We start from the raw sequence: 15,237 nt of genomic DNA on the forward strand, positions 1-15,237 counted from the left end.
GTTCACTGGAACAGTGATGTTCTTTCCCCAGAGGGAAATTTCCTCTTCATATGCCACCCTTTTTCTCTTTCCTGTAATTTTTTGGGGTTCTACCCTGTTATATGCCATCCTCTTTCATTTCCTGTAATTTTTGCCTCCCAAAATTCTATGTTCCTGGGTAAATTTCAGGCTGGAAACATAGTTTTTGCACCTCTATTGGGAAATTTGCATAATGATTGGCTTCACTCAACACATGCACCCTTTTCATTACATTATCTCACCACATGAATTCATCAAAGAAGGCATGCAAGGTTGCCAACTCTTAAGAAACAAGGTTGCCAACTCTGAAGCACACATCATCTTCTTGATGAAATGAACAATTAATATGCACATTTTCTAATTTAATTTTATTCTGTATTTTATTCTCTGCGCTTCACAGATAGCCTAGAATATATGGTCATTGCATGCCTAGAAAGGGGTGAAGGACATTGTTGGAATTATTCCTTCCATCAGTTATATTTTTAAATTATGCATATGTGAAAAGAAGGAAAGTTAAAGAAATAGTCAGAAATGTTGTATCTCTTACTTATAAATTTTCTGGACATGCTACTATCACGGTTGATGGTTTTCAATTTTTATAATATAATGTAGCTATTAGTTTTTCTTGTATGTACGCATTGCTTGCATTATAGAATTATTTTCTTGTAGTTTACGGTTATTACAAGCATAAGAAAACAGTTTTTCTTTGTGACGTTTCAGGAGAACACACGCTCCTTTCATCAGACATTTATTTTCATTTTGACTAAAGATACAGTTATAACAATGGTTAGTAATTTTTTTTTAAACAAAAAGAATCCATTATATAATGGATGTTGTCAATGTTACATTGTTGTAATATAGCAACTTAACTGTGAAAAAAGCAGTCTGTTTTATTTTTATTTGAGATTTTTTAAAATTATGAATGCTAAATATCATCAGGTAATTCAAATTCATCATTGTTTTCACAAAGTCTCTTGATGTTTTCTGTTATATTAAATTTTAAAGATGGTGGCTTACTCCATTTGTGAAAAAGAAAACTCCATACTGGATCTATGTTACCATTTTCATTATTTAATTTATTCCAGTGTTCTTCTGCAATGAACAAAGCTTCCCAGACATTCAACTCAGTGTTTCCCGTTAATCTTTTTAAAACCCTTCTCTTTTTAATCAAATGTTTCTCTTCGATGATATGAGTTGACAAACCTGTTCTTGGGTTTAGATTTATAATGTCCAAATCGTGTTCATGCCATCTTATTGCCATTTTCCTTGCTGTTTGTCCCACATAATTCTTTGAACATGAAGATAAAAAAAATTTTTTAGAAGTTTTGATTTCAAAATTGTTTTTAAATCACCAAGAAGTTTGAAATGTACATTTAATGAATTCAAAATGAGAAACTCTCTACCAGATGTGGAAACCACAGGAAAATATAATATAAGTTGTTCATGTTCAAAGGATTATGTGGGACAAACAGCAAGGAAAATGGCAATAAGATGGCATGAACACGATTTGGACATTATAAATCTAAACCCAAGAACAGGTTTGTCAACTCATATCATCGAAGAGAAACATTTGATTAAAAAGAGAAGGGTTTTAAAAAGATTAACGGGAAACACTGAGTTGAATGTCTGGGAAGCTTTGTTCATTGCAGAAGAACACTGGAATAAATTAAATAATGAAAATGGTAACATAGATCCAGTATGGAGTTTTCTTTTTCACAAATGGAGTAAGCCACCATCTTTAAAATTTAATATAACAGAAAACATCAAGAGACTTTGTGAAAACAATGATGAATTTGAATTACCTGATGATATTTAGCATTCATAATTTTAAAAAATCTCAAATAAAAATAAAACAGACTGCTTTTTTCACAGTTAAGTTGCTATATTACAACAATGTAACATTGACAACATCCATTATATAATGGATTCTTTTTGTTTAAAAAAAAATTACTAACCATTGTTATAACTGTATCTTTAGTCAAAATGAAAATAAATGTCTGATGAAAGGAGCGTGTGTTCTCCTGAAACGTCACAAAGAAAAACTGTTTTCTTATGCTTGTAATAACCGTAAACTACAAGAAAATAATGTAGCTATTGATTAAGTATATTGAAAGTTTCTAAAATATATTGTGTGTTGCAGGCACCATCACCATCATAGATTTCGTAAGTACAGTCTACAAGAAGATCCCCAGTGGCGTGTTCGAGCAGGCTCAGAGTTTGACTTTATGGACTCACGGAAGGTTTCCATTGAACCTGATGAAGCTTCTACACTCCAAGAATTGGATTTGGATGACATAGCTAGTAAGTGAATTATAGAACATGATTTAGTTAATATAGTTTAAATGAGGGTCTTCTTAAGTTTTTGTATGCAGGGCCAGTATCAATCTTTAATAATTGGTCGGGGATCTAATAATATTTTACCTTGACTAAATATAAAGCCTCAAAGTAAAATTGGAGGTTTCGTAAGTACGGAGGTGAGCCGGATGTGGTCTACAGCCCGTAGTTTGAGCAGCCCTGGTTTTAATAGAATTCTGATTAAATTTGCATAGAATCTTTGATGCAGAATCTTGGTTTAATCATTTTTTTTGTTTGTTTATTGAAGGCAGTAATCTACATAACAAATGTCAGTATTTCTGAGCAGAATAAATGCTCCTCAGATCCTGTAATCAATCTGGTAAATCAAAAATTTGCAAGGGAGAGGCGAAGGAAATTCCATTTGCAGATTAAATATTGAAATGCTTACCTTGTCTTGCTAATATCTGTAAACACATACTGCCTGTTGCATATGTACGTATGAATTAATTCTGTTTCTCATTTCCTCCATAATTAATATTGTATAGCCAATTTTTTGCCATTACTTTCCCATTGCAAATTAAGTCTTTACTTACTCATTACCTAATTTAATGTTTATTTTCCTTTTAGGTCATCGTTTTGAGGATGCTAAGGGTTTACGTCGGCACATGATTCAAGCGAAGTCTTCAGTCTCTTCATTCATTCACATTGGAAGGAAGGATGCCGATGAGCCACTACAGCATATAATGCCTCTTCTTTCAGGAAAGAAAATGTTTGACCACAGCCCTCATGAGGTATGGGATTTCTCTTTCACTTAGCAGCACTAGAGTGAAAATGTCATTTAACAACAGTCGACTCTGTATCCAATTTCTATGATGCATGATCAACAAAATATAAAACTAATGTAGTGTTTGCTTTACAATACATATATACAGCCAGCAGAAATTGCATGTTGTTTTGAATTTACTGAAAATTCATCTGAAATTACATGTTTGAAAGAAACTTAAATTCATTACTCATTACCTGAAAAAAAGTGACTAGTTTCAGAGTACACACCTGTACACTGCAATAGTAATGAACAGAATTACGGTTTGCTAAAGAAAGAAAGAAATAGAAACAACATTTTTGATCTTCATATACTCATTTGCTACAAATTTTTCCAAGTATAAGCTTTTGTTTTGATGTTTCTTGCAACTTGCTTGGGATTTCAGTTCATGCGTGAATCACATTCTAAGAGATAATAGCTTTTCCAAAATAGAGAGACTGGAAAAGTAACTTTGAAATTTACGGTAATGGGATTACATTTCAATAATAATAATAATGAATTAAAATTTTTGGGTAAGTCAGCACATATGGCCATTTCACACCCTTTATTGTATATGGGGAAATAACACCTTATCTAAAATCCTTACCTAAGAGTTAAAGAAAGGGGGGGTGTAAAAGGGCCCTTGGGAAAGGTTAGAAGTGCAAGTTTGTAAAAGGATCTGCACAGGAAGAACACATTAAAAGGTAAGGATGTACTAAAAACTTCTTCGCAGACATTGGAAGAGACCCGCTCTTCTCAAAAAGCTAAAAACATTTTTAAAAAACACTCGTTGGAGGTTTAAAGTCTGTCGGAGGAAAATAAAATTGGCATATTCAATAACAATTGAGCTCAATTTGGTACTTTTAAAAAATATCCAAAGTTGATTCAATATATAACCTTTATTTCAAGACAGCATTACATGGTACATTACATTTCTTCTTTTGTATTTGTATGGGCTGTCTACCAATAAATCATACAAATTTTAGTATTTTTAAATGATTCCATAACACTGAATTTATCCTGATTGTACAAAACATTATGTAATTGTGGAAATTTGAGATATAAATAAAACATGTTATTCCGCAATTCCTTGCTAACATATGCCAATGGTGATGCAAGGTTCCCTGTCATCTGTGAAAAGACAACCTGGTACACCATCCTCCTTGAGGTATAATATACCTTCCCCATACACTACATAATGTTTATCTTCCCAAGAGACCATGGCAGAATAATTCTCATACGATGAAGTTCTTCTGACCAACCCTGACAGTCCTGGTTATGTGTTAAAAAGAATATCACGTGTGGAACGAAGAGATGTATGAACACGTTGATCTACTTGAAGTGTTAAGCCTAATTCTCTCAGATATAAACTCATTATCATTGATTTAAAACATTGTGTTGTACAGATTTCTTTAAGTTTAAATTTAGATCCTCCCCAGTGGCATAGTGGTAATGCTGTTCCCTTGTATACAGAAGGGTTCTGGGTTCGATCCATGATGGAGAGACATTGCTGATTTGGATCCCACTTTAAACTGTTGGCCCAGGGCAGATTAGCCTATCCAAGCATTTATCTCCTTTATAGCACAAGTTTCCAACTTGGTGTTCTGACGTCAGAAGTGGAATGCCTACGTTGTTAGGTTAGGTCTGTTAGGTTTGGTTCTCTTAGCATAAATACACCACTGCAAATGTGTTATTTATGCCAAGAGAACTAAACCAAACAAACCTAATATAACAATTTAGGCATTTAGCCTAACAATGAAAGCATTCTGCAGTGATGTCAGAATGAAAGGTTGGAATCACGTTGTGCGATAAGGGATACCCATCTGAGCATTGGCAAACTATACCCCACATTTTGAAAATATTGAACTTCATTGGAGCATGACAAAGTTACTATAAATATAGAAGATACGAGGCATTAGCTTTGCATTAAAATATTGTAATTGATGTAATTATGAAGTTTCCAACTTTTCCTAAATAAATTTTGTTGTTTTGAAAAATAAATTAATTTTGGGTCCACTTACTGAAGTAGTAACATGTGACATTTCTCTTTTTTTGTTTTTCTTTGTAAATGCATAGTTTAAACTCATATGTTCTCCCTTCTAGATCTTTGTCCAACTAGATGAACTGGTTGGAGAAGGTGAGGAGAGAGAATGGAAGGAAACTGCCCGATGGATCAAGTATGAGGAAGATGTGGAGGAAGGGGCCGACAGGTGGGGTCGTCCTCATGTTGCTTCCCTCAGCTTCCACTCGCTGCTAAATCTTCGTCGATGTCTGGAGACAGGTTAGTGTATTGGTTTTCAAGGTAATTCAGCCAGGTATCGGCTTTCAGGATGTGGCCTAGTACCTTAATTATAGTAAGAGAGCGAAGATGCAATTCTCACTAGAATCTTGGCAGATCCTATTGTTTTAGCTTTGGTTTATTTTATTTTGCATTTGTGCCAGTTTTGGCTAATTGCGAAGATGGGTATGAGTGATGATATGATTAAATTGATAAAGGGACACTCGCGAAGAACACCAATGCCTAGGCCAGGGTTCAAATATGTTAACCCTGACATCATAGCACACTGTGCTTACCTCTCTGCTGCAGAGGTTAGCTGGTACAGATTTATCTAATGGCAGAGTGGTTAGCACATTGTGCTACGATGCCAGGGATCCCAGGTTCGAATTCTGGCCTGGGCATGGATGTTTGTGAGTGTCCATTCACCAATTTCATCATATCATCACTCGTTCCCATCTTCGCAAATTAGCCAAAAGTGGCACAAGAAGCGAAGTAAAATAAAGCAAATCAATCAAAGATTTATCTAGTGGTATCAACCATTTGGACACGTCAGTGTAAGTTTATTGAAAAATTTGCTAATAATTTTACCGATTCGATATTTGTATAATTAGCTTATAACATAGTGGAACATTTTGACATTTTGTAATTTTTATTAATATAAAGGTATAATTCACGTATCCTACTTTTATAAAATGTTTAAATATACAGTGTTGTTTTATACAGCAAAACTTATTATAGTCATCTGATTACATGCAGGGTGGAACAGAAATGATTAGACTCCACTACTGTAATGCAGTGTGTTTTTTGACTACATTTTGACATCAGAAGGAATGAAAAGGTTCCAAGACATCACCCAATATTGAATTGAGTTCAGGGCTACTCCATCCATTGTCAGCAAGAGGCATCCTGGTCGCCCTCGAACTGTACGAACACCAGTAAATGTGTGTCGAGTAGCAGAAGCATTTCAACATAGTTGTCTGCGTTTCCACAGCAAACACTCTATTCTCTTCTGACCAAAGCTACATGCTGACTGAAGGATTTAAACCACTCTATTCAGGAATGTGTGTTTCACCAAGCCATCTACAAAGATGTCGGTATGGTGCCAAATGTTCTTTATGCAACATTTGCAAATTTATATTGAATTATTGGTGGTAAATTTTATATTGGTACTTTATTGGTGTGTGCAAGAATTTCATATTTGTCCACTCCTGCTTTTTCACCTTTCAGAATACAGACACATTCTTTTCACAAGCAATACCAATGATTTCTTCAATTTGAGTGAAGTTTGTGTGCACAAGCATTCAAACTGATTCAAGTAGGAGAGAAGGAATATGTCTTAATCAGAAATACATAACCGCACAAGGAAGCAATAAGAAGCCTCGGTGGGCAAGTGCTGAGAGCTCAGCTTGTGATTGTGCCATCAAAGTAGGAATATGACAAATCAGATTTCTGGTGCATGAATACAAGCTCACATTGGCTAATTGGAAACAGTTTTGGAATCTTGAAAATCTGATATTTACAGGTCAGAGGGTTTAACTTGAAACAGTTTCTGCCACTCATTGTTTCACTGTCTGCTGGCAAACTTTGCCAGCTATCGAGTGAGTGCTTCCATCCTCTGAGAGTAGTGCTGGACATGGTATATGCTTTGTTTTCTCCATACCACACGAGTTTTTGAGTCCTCTGTTGCCACATTCTCAGCAGAGGGGAAGGGAAGCTAAGCGACACAGAGAGAGGAGGTTTTTCAGGTGGTGAATGGAGAAAAAAAAATGCCCTCTGAAGGGCTTGAAAAAAATTATTGATATTATTTGCTTGCCCTTCTAAAGGTCTCTTGCAACAGCAGTGTGTTCATCTACTTGGAGCCCTCTGGAGCCTGTTGGAAGCATCGGATTGCAGTGAAATTTTATGTAGAAGGTATGCAGACCATGGGAAAGTGATTTTATTCAAATTTTCACCACCAGGTGGGAATATGGCACTGAAGTAAGAACCAGAAGTTGGACATACAAAACTTTATTTTAAGATTTGGAGTACAGCGGTATTCAATATGCATGCCATCAATGCGAATGACAGTTTGGAATCATAAGACAGTGTGAAGAATGGTTGCACAAAGCATTTTCAGGAATGTTGTTCACTGTGCAGTTCAGTGCCACATTTCCACCTGGTGGTGAAAATTTGAACTATTTTTTTTTCCTCATCTGCATTCGCTTCCATAGCCACTATACCAAGTTTCACTGCCAGGCCCCAGAGGGCTATGAGTAGGGGAAGTTTAATTGGGACAATATGGTGCATTGGCAACAACAGTCCACAGGCTGACTACTGAGTCTCAAGAACTGTTTCAGGATAAACCTTCTAGTCTACAAACAGATTTAAATGCTTTATTCCTTACCTTTAAAGTTTGTGAAAAAGATAATATATTGTTAAAGTAAAAGTAAAATAATATTATACGAGAAAATTCAAGAAAAATGTGATTTTGAAGCTAGTAACTGTGTTTGACGTCATACATGCCAAAATGTTATATCCAAGAGTGTTTCTGTGGAACCAGTATGTGTGTCATCTAATGAAAGTTTATTGTTGTTTTTGTTAGGTGTAATAATGCTTGATGTGGAGGAGAAAGATTTACCTGGAGTAACATACCGTATAGTGGAGCAGATGGTGGTGGAGGAGTTGATCAATGTGGATGAAAAATCTCCTGTGATGAGGGCTCTGTTGCTGAGGCATAGGCATGTTAATGAACATGAGAAATTCCGGTTTCCAATGAAAAGAACAGTTTCTAGCTACACAAGTTTACAGGTACTGTCTGCATAGTCTTTGTATTATTTTCATAATTTTGTTGCGTGATTCCTGATGTATTCCAAGTGAATTTTAACTGTTCATTTTTATTTAGTTAATGTAAACACACCTGTGTTCATAAATTTGACATTTGTAGAATTCAGAATTCAACCTAAGAGCTGCTGGTGTCAAGTTATGATAGCTTTTCTTTCAAATAAATGTAACAAGTTAAGTTCATTAACTTAACACAGTGTTTGCAATGCTTGAAATCATTTAAATAAACATATTGTTTGAATTATGAGTTTGTAAAATGTTGGAAACATTAGATTTTTAGTTCCTGTGCTGTGTGTATGAAGATTATACAGTGCCTTTCCTGGCAGAGGGGACTGTGGAGTAGCAGCTAGCATGACGGCAAGTAAGAGCACATCTGCCGGCATTTAGACCCACAGATGTATGCTGACTTTGACACTGAACGCGTCAGTGCTTCAGTATCCACATAGCTGGTGTCCAGTTTGCATGTGTTTGTGAAGTGTTAAGGTGTTAACAAGTGTTTTAGGTTGTTTTGTTTTAGTTTACGTATTACTAGTGCTTTTCTGCTGTCTAATAATGCCACGCTATCTGTACAATTTAAAACAATGAATGTTTATGTACAACTCTTACGTCATTACAAATTCTTGTAGGGAAGTTAGAATGCATTTTGCAGCAGAATTCACAATGTTTCTGTTTCACACAGAGACAGTGTTTGGATACTTGACAAAATTTAGGGAAAAATGCTCTGTTCGTGATAAGAAGTGAAGAGTAAAACTGAGGAGAAATTAGACGACTTTGGAGCACGATTGGAACATACTCCTCAAAAGTCCCTCCAGCGCCTTCCACAAGAAACAGACATTTTCATGACGTCTGCGTGGCAAGCTACCAAGCTTTCAAACCTGAAGCCATACATTAGAAGAATTGGAAGAAAATACCAGGAGAGAAAATGAAGCAATTTCGGAAGAGGAACTGACATGCGTTAAGTGAAAATTTCCTATAAATATGACATAACTGTGTGGATGCAGGAGGACATCATTTCCAACACCTCTTGGAACAAAGTACATTCTCATTTTAATTGTGACTGTCAATGTAATTGTATGAGCTTATTTCATTACGTAGCTAGCGGTTCCAGTTACGTGGATGTGACATCCAATTTGCCAGCAGACGTGCTTTTACTTGCTGGCACGCTAGTCGCCACTCCACGGCCACCTCTGCCATGAGAGGCACTTTATATAAGTAATGTTATTGATATCATGTGATAAAATTTGAAATTATATCTACAGATTTTTTGCAGAATCATAGTTTTATATATTTAAAGTTTACATATGACACCCTTTTACATTTTTTAACATCTTTGAGCATGCAGAACACTTAATTGGCAACCACAACAGATTATTTTAGGATTAAGGTAAAAGTTCTTACTCATGTGTGTTGGCAGTACTGCTAAGTTGTGTGTGTACCTTCATTAACTTTGCTGACTTGAACAGTTAGTGTTTCTGTCGTGTTCCTCTGTCAGAATTGTAAATGATGCTGACTTCCTCTGTGTGGCAGTCCTTGTGTCCAGAGGAGGATTACGGAGAAGCCGAGAAAGGAGGATTTAGTCCAAAGTTTAGAAAGCAAGGAAAATGTGTAATTCATTAAATACAATACTTTTGTGCATGCATGTATTTTAATTTACACTCAACTGCTTTCTTCACATGAACAAAATCTCATCTAATTTTGTGATGGATTTGTATATAAGTTATGTTCCCTCAGTGGAGCAGCATTTATTATTTTTTCCATGTTTCTGTTCCACAAATGTGAATTCTTTTCAAGTACTACCAGTGACGTGCGGTGACGTCGACACTTGGGGTAGCAATCAGTGGCGTGCTCAAGGGGTTGGGGTTGGTGTGGGTCATACCTCTCCCCCCTTTAGGACACAGTATTCCTAAAAATAGAACGTCAATAACAGGAAAAAAGTACACATAACCTTCACCCCCATTCAAAACTAAAAAAAGATTTGATTTGACTACAAAGACAGAGATCCTGGGTTCGAATCTCTGCTTGACCATGGGTATTCTTTGAGTGTGTCCCTTCATCAATTATATTGTATCATCTTCGATTAGCCAAAAGTGGCCAAGAAGCGAAGTAAAATAAACCAAATCAAGCAATCAATCAATGATTTGACTTGATTTTTGTTACTTACCGCCGCTTTTTTCTCATATTTGGTTAATTGCGAAGATGATACGATAAATTAATAAAGGGACAAACACAAAGAACACCCATGCCCAGGTCGGGGTTTGAACCCGGAACTCCTGGTATTTTAGCGTGCTGTGATAATCACTCCCCCACGGTGGTTTGATTTGGTGTTTTAAGTCCATTTTATGCACAGAAACAAAACGGGTAACAAAACACACTTTTTTTGTAGTTTCTTCAATAATATTCATTTGGCTTCTTGAGTTCTGAGATACATTTTTCATTTCAAATTATTTCATTATTCACTGCAGAGTACAAAACAGGAACAAGAATGAGCGCTCATCACAGGTTCGAATCCTGGCCTGGATTGTTCGAGGTCTCTTCATCAATTTGATCATATCATCACTCATCCTAATTTTCGCGATAACCAAATGTGGCAGAAAAGCGAAGTAAAATAAACCAAACCAACAACAATATGAACGAGCGTTCTCTTGCCCAAATAAATATGTACATCCGTTGGAGGCCAAAAGATTAGTATATTTAAATAAAACACTACTAAAACGAGAGCGAGAGAGAGCCTGAGCAAATATTTGTAATTTAATCAATATATATTCCATATTTGAAAAAAAAATAAAGAAAGAAAGAAAGAAAGCATAACATTATTGTCTGCACATAACACGTTCCCATTTCATAAATAATAAAACTACATCCCATAAGGTTCTGTAAATACAGAGAACATACGTAAGTACTGCAGAAAATTTTCCCTTGAGTTCTTTAGAGGATTTACAAAGAATCAAGGGAAACCAATCCCCTATCTGTCCTATAGGAGATAGACTGGGGGACCTGAAACCACGGGCTTTCAACCATTGCAGCTGGGGCGAGGGTTCAAGGGAGGTAGAGGCAGAAATCTTCCCTTTTCCTTCGGGCGACCATTTCTACCTGGAACTAGTATGGCGGAGCGAGGGACGAGAAGCGCGTGAAAAAGAAAGTGTTGCATATGAATTGTGGCTTTAACAAGACAATAAATATTGTGATTTGAAAATAATTATAGATGTGAGATTGATTAATCTATCTCTGCTAGACTAGGTACTCCTCAGTGCACGTCACTGAGTACTACTGTATGTTTAAACAATTCACATGCTTAACAAAAAATATAGCTCTGTAATCCATTTAAATGTATGATCAATGCATCCGCTTATGACATTGAAATACTGGGAAAAAATAAAAATAACAAAGTTGTACCATTGGAGCAACATTATTTGTATAGAAAACAACGTTCACAAAATTAACACTGCTAACACAGATACCTGAAAAAAAAAAATAATTTTCATCTAATTGTTGTAAATTGCTGATTCTGCACTTGTATTTTTTAGTGTTGCAGAAAATGAATTAATATTTGTTAGCTTGTAATTTCTTAACATATGGCACTACTGCACTTAGAAAAATAAGTGTAAGATGTGTATTTGCTCATGTTTGAAAAACATGATTATGTAAATGCTAAATATATTGCTAAAATCATATTTACTGCAGCCTAGCTAAAATTTAAGATTTAAACAGCACTATATGCTTTCACTGTGGTCCTGTATGATGCTTTTATAAAAACAATGAACCACTCTTGAACACTGTTAACACTAAAGTTTTACACATTTCACTACTTATTTTTGAGTGTCCCTCAGACCAAGATTGAGATATTTGAAAGTGGTGGCTAAGATTGCATGACTAGTGATATATATAGTAGCTCTACTGTCACCATGTCACTTAACTTGTTTTTTGACAATAAACATGCATGTTTTCTTTGAACAACACACGTGATGTGCAAATTTATAGTGTTATCATAATTTTAGTTATAGCTATTAAGTCAGCTTGTGTAGATATTCTCAAATTTCTTAAGTTCTTTTTACATTCCACCTAATGCTTCATTTTTTCACTTTGCGACTTTTTTCAAAGCAGTTTCTCCTTACCAATGGAGATCCTTTTGTAGGTTAATGTTCCCCCCTCCCCTCAGATCTCTTGTTTTAAGTGAATTATTGAAGGATCAAATCCCATGGTTGACAATCCTGACTGGTTTCACTCCAGGCGAATGCTGGAATGGCACCTTTATCGAGTTTGAGCCATGGCTACTTCCTCCTACTCCTTGCACTTTATCTTGCACCATTCCCTCACCTCTTCACTGCAGATAAGCTGTTGGAACAGACAAGTGATATAAATCCAACCAATTAGCACTCTCTCCTATGGGAATACCTCTGATGATTAATGATCTAAATGTTCATATGCAGAGAGAGATTAAAATTGAGTAACAGATTTCAAGAAAACCAACATTTACTTTCTGTCAGTGTGATTATAATTAATGTTTAAGATCGAAAGAATGAAAAACTGAATGGCTGACAAGCTAGTTTTACATATTAAACTTCACTCATATATTTAGTACATGTTTGGAAATTTTCTGCATAATTATTCACCTGACACTTGCATTATTTGGAGCCACAGTGATCTCTCCAGTAGGGTATCTGACTACTATTCAGGAAACTGGTTTAATTCCTGGGTTAGGTGATCAAAGGTTGGAATTTTTCTCACCTTGCCTCATCATAAAGCGGCTCTGGGGTTCATCCTGCTTCAAATAAATGGGTATCTGGGGACAAGTGCTGGGAGGGGAGTAAAGTAGGCTGAAGCATGTTGCTGATCATATCACCTCCAACAATGGCAGAGATTGAGGATGTGTGGGGTGGGGGGGTGTTACCTCCACATCCTCCCTGTGTGTGCCTTCATGGCAACCTTGCCTTGCCTTACATGCATTGGTTCTTAAAAGCATTCATTACAGTTCTTACAAGAACAACATTAGAAATATTTTTGTGGAGGGATGTGTCGATTTAGTCTGTACTCGACCAGTGGTGGCCAATATGGGCATATCTGTTTATTGATGATAAATTTACCAATCTATTATTGCTATAGCTAACTTTTGTTACTTATGCATTTTCTTTTCCTGGTTACATACAATACAATAATTAAGAAATTGAATAAAATATTTTGGCTCAGTAGATAATCACAACAGTGGAATATTGACTTTTGGCACTGTTAAATATCAATATTTATCAGAATTGTTTAAAATAGCTTATCAGCCAATAATAAATTTTGTTGATTCCACTGTGGCCTAACGTATTCCTTCTCCATTAGGCTTGTTTTCTCTATTAGTAATATATTGTATGTTAAGTCACTTTTCACATTTTGCTGCATGATGCATCATTTTGTTAATCTTGCTTGATTGATTCTTAGCCACAGAACTTGATGCATTATTTTGTTCTTTCAGAATCTTAATGAGGACAAAGGCAAACCAAAGATTGTGCCATCCATAGCAAGCATTGATGGGAGCTTCCTGTCGAAGCCTGCCAATAATCATTTTGATCATTTTGAAAATGACACAAAGAAAGGAGAAAATAATCATGTTGGGGTAAGAGCAACAAATGGGTTAAAATGTTTAAAAGTTGTTTTTTTTAATGAAAAAATGAATGTGTTTCTTTACTTATTAACTGTATTTTTGCTCCAGATATTCGATATCACCTTTTTTTAAATTTTGGTTGTTTTAATTACAGTTTTAAGGTATAATAATGGTGCCAAAGCTCAGCATTAGACAAGTGAACCTACAGAGCACTGCTTGTTAATGCCAGTTTGCAGAATATGTATCTGCCTGGTAATGCCTGCAGCCTTCCTTGGCACAAGCCATTACAAAATTAGTCTGCTACACCATGTGTCAGGAACAATAGTGAATTTTAACTCTGAAGGCTTGCTAGGAAAAAAAAAGTTTCCAAAGCTTTGACAATTCTGTGTGTTCACATATACATCTTTCACATATGTAAGTTTACAAAAAACAGAGAGATTTACACCTGTTTCTTTAACCCTTATCCGGGCAAGCTATTTTTGTAACGTGTCCGGGCAAGCAATGTCTGTTGGACACTGCATTGTTTTAAGTGGATCTTGCCCTTCTAATGCAAGATTTTTGTTTCATCGCTGTGGAAACAAGAGGGTAGCATGATATTTAACCTAATCATCATTATTATGTCCATAATTCTTGTATTCATAATCATCATCGTAATTGCATTTTTGCAGCATAGTATATGAAACATGTTAGGCCGGAAGGTAGTGTGAGGAAATTGTTTTATTTGCTCATGTATTTTTCATTTTTCTATTTTTGTGTTAATAATATTTTTATGTGGTGTCTTATTAATTATTTTATTTTTTATTAAACATTTGTTAATACATATTCAAGTATGTGTCAGACAGACACTGCTTGCCCGCTTACGTAAGTGAAATGGAAAATATTTTTTTACGCCTGACCTTCTTTATCAAACAGTTAAATTTTGTGAAATGAGAAAAAGAGAGAAACAAAGAAAGTTAAACAATATAATGTTCACAGGAAATATCGTTTGGAGTATGTGACAATAAATATAAGCAACAGTGTCTGATAAGACACTGGTTGCCTGGTTAAGGATTAAAGAAGCCAATTAATACTTGAAAGCATGAAAGAAATATTCTTGTAGCATTTCAATTGCTACCAACTAGACACGAAAGTTTTCATATGCGATCACTCCCACCTGTTCGTTCCACAACAAAGTGCACAAACAACTTTTTATGGCATCTGTTTCAGTTTTACATGTTCATTTTACTCCCTTTCTCTCTTTGTTGACACAGCTGTTATTAATTTACAGGCAGGTCCATTCACTTGGTCTGACAAATTAGAAGAGTGATGTCATCCATAGTAGATTATGATGTATTTTGAAGATTGAAGTTAGTCAGATTCAATTAAAAGCTTTTCCCTCTAAATAAAGTTGCCTGTAATTGCCTGTAGCCAGTGACGTGCACTGAGGAGTAGCTAGTCTAG

At 35.5% G+C, this 15,237-nt stretch overlaps 1 protein-coding gene across 4 annotated transcripts in view; it reads left to right on the plus strand.

Annotated features, from left to right (window-relative positions):
- Ae2 (anion exchange protein Ae2) overlaps window positions 1-15,237 on the plus strand; it is a 201,188-nt gene that overhangs the window by 149,466 nt on the left and 36,485 nt on the right. For all 4 annotated transcript variants that reach the window (XM_083135766.1, XM_083135764.1, XM_083135767.1 and 1 more), the window contains 5 exons: window positions 2,159-2,319; window positions 2,941-3,104; window positions 5,219-5,396; window positions 7,975-8,180; window positions 13,669-13,809. In XM_083135766.1, the coding sequence (XP_082991892.1) occupies window positions 2,159-2,319; window positions 2,941-3,104; window positions 5,219-5,396; window positions 7,975-8,180; window positions 13,669-13,809 (850 nt within the window). The remainder of the gene's footprint in view (window positions 1-2,158; window positions 2,320-2,940; window positions 3,105-5,218; window positions 5,397-7,974; window positions 8,181-13,668; window positions 13,810-15,237) is intronic.

This window comes from Lepisma saccharinum, chromosome 14 (assembly GCF_977018435.1).
Source record: "Lepisma saccharinum chromosome 14, izLepSacc3.1, whole genome shotgun sequence".
In the NCBI taxonomy this organism is placed as follows: domain Eukaryota; kingdom Metazoa; phylum Arthropoda; class Insecta; order Zygentoma; family Lepismatidae; genus Lepisma; species Lepisma saccharinum.